We start from the raw sequence: 2,462 nt of genomic DNA on the forward strand, positions 1-2,462 counted from the left end.
CTTTCGCTCAAATCAGGACATTTAGACTTATACTCATCTAATAGATCATAACAAAGCTTGCGGGCCTTCTCAATCTCAATCTCATATAGATCATTTCCATAAAGCTTAGGAAAAAAATATTCGATCAACATAAATTTGTACCTTGGATCCAAAACAACTGCAAAAGTCATAAGTCCATGAATCTCTTCCCAATACTTTTGAAACTTAGACATCATTTGAGTTGCCATATTCTTAATAAACAACTCATCTGATGTCATCCATGCTTCAATTTTCATCTTAATTTTACATATCATTGGGAAAAAAAGATTAGCAGTAGGATACTTAGTTCCAGAAAATAACTCTGTCACCTCATAAAACACTTCCAACTTGTCACATAATTTCTGAGCTCTAATCCAATCATTTTCTGATGGTAGACATTTGTACTTTGGATCACGTAGCTTTGATCATTCAAACACTTTCTTGTACAATAAAGCTGTTTTGAGCATCAAGTACGTTGAATTCCACCTTGTCACACAATCAAGTGACAGTTTCTTAGTACATGTCACTCCGAGAAGACGAGCAGTGTCCTCAAATTTTTCATACCTCTTTGGTGTGCCCGACCAATAAGTAACACTATCTCGAATCTTGTCAATGCTGTCACCAATAACAGACAAGCCATCCCTAACAATTAGATTCAAAATATGTGCACAACAACGCATATGAAGTAGCTTTCCATTTAAAAGGAAACACTTAGAATCAAATTGTTCCTTCAAAATTGGAATCATTGCATCGTTCGTAGTACAATTATCTACAGTCACTATACTAATCTTGTGTTCAATATTCCATTCAGACATGCAAGAACTTAGAGTTTCTGTAAGTGTTGGAGCATCATGTGGGCATGACACATATCTAAAGCTTATAATCTGACTATGCAACTTCCAAGAGTCATCAATAAAGTGAGCTGTCATAGCCATATATCCTCTCTTTTGATGATTGGCCGTCCACATATCAGTGGTTAAGGCTATTCTACTTTTATTTTTCTCCAAAACTTCTCGAAAATTTTCCTTCTCAATCTTATATATTTTCAAAATGTCAGACCTAATTGTATTCCTTGACACCATTTGAAACATAGGTGAAATAGTATTCAAATAGTCTATAAAACCACTATGCTCTACCATCGACAAAGGGTACTCATGTAGAATGATCATTTCAGCCAAATTTTTTCTTCCTAGTTCAGGATCAAGATTGAAGGTAACTGAGGGGCTTGCGGTAGGATTCTTGGCAAGTTGTTTCTGTCTTATTGGACATCTTTCCATGTGAAGAAGTAAGTGTTTAGTCCCCTTACTACTCTCTCCCACTAATTTCCTCCCACAGTGATTGCAAACTACTTTTAGTTTACCATCAATCTTTTGCAATGTAAGATGATCCCATGCAGGAGATGTTTTCTTTCGTTTTATACCTCTACTCTCATTCACATCACTTCTATTATCAAGAGATTGCACTTCTTGTATATTTGTTGAAGGAACAAAATCAACATCATCCATACAATTAGACTCGGTAACATCTTCAGTTGACATACTTATAGTTTGATTTAACCTACATTGCATCCACATTATAAAATATATCAAAATAATGATGCATGTAAAACTTTTAAAAAATGATAACTAGATCTATAAAACATCGAGCAACATTTCCCCTATTTTATTGACCTAACCATATGTCAATATCAATTAAAACAATCAAACAACACACAAGTTTTCAACCTTATGTCACCACAACACACAAATTTCTCAGAACCTACTTCACTAAGACACACAAGTTCTCAACTTTCCGTTATCACCGCAGCACACAAAAATCTCAGAACCTACTTCACTATGGATGAATATGTAAGATATTCAAACTCTTCTAAATTTTATAAAATATTAACAAAGAAAATTAAATTCTAGAAAATAAAATCATTTAAATATTATAATGGCACAAATCATACAAATTATCAAAATTGTCTCTCTTTAGAAAAGACAATTTTAACACTAAGTGTATAGAGTTGCTCTTATATGTTGTAAAAGTTGTAGGCAATCTTTGTGTGAAACCATGATAATTCCTAGTTCAAAACTACTTGGATTATCATTACTTCTTCAGTATTATATTATCATTACATCTTTTTGCATGCTTGAGTATTTTATTTAAATTTCATCAAATATATAAATTTTTATTAAATTTCAAGCATGGTCAATTTCAAGCCTTTATATTAGTAATACATCAAATAAAATCTTTATCTTTCTCGTACAGTCTAAGGAATCTTCCCATTGTAGCTTTTGATTGGAGTCAAAAGCTCTTTGTAAATTTACTTGGTAGAACAAGAGATTATATTACTAGTTTTATGTTTTGGCTTTTGATCAGAGTAAAAAGCTCTTTGTAACCATACATTTCCAACAATTTTTTTATACTCTGAATGTTTTTATAGTGTGATACATATTTTTCTT

General features: G+C 32.3%; 1 protein-coding gene across 1 annotated transcript; it reads right to left on the reverse strand.

Annotated features, from left to right (window-relative positions):
* Positions 1-443: 443 nt before the first annotated feature.
* Positions 444-1,556, reverse strand: LOC133815164 (zinc finger BED domain-containing protein RICESLEEPER 2-like). Its single transcript, XM_062248034.1, has one exon. The coding sequence runs from the start codon at positions 1,554-1,556 to the stop codon at positions 444-446; it is 1,113 nt and encodes a 370-aa protein (XP_062104018.1).
* Between the last annotated feature and the right edge of the window lie 906 nt (positions 1,557-2,462).

The sequence above is a fragment of the Humulus lupulus genome, chromosome 2 (assembly GCF_963169125.1).
Source record: "Humulus lupulus chromosome 2, drHumLupu1.1, whole genome shotgun sequence".
Classification (NCBI taxonomy): domain Eukaryota; kingdom Viridiplantae; phylum Streptophyta; class Magnoliopsida; order Rosales; family Cannabaceae; genus Humulus; species Humulus lupulus.

Excerpts from the sequence above, each read along its gene's own strand:
- LOC133815164 (XM_062248034.1), bottom strand. The coding sequence starts at position 1,556 with ATGTCAACTGAAGATGTTACCGAGTCTAATTGTATGGATGATGTTGAT.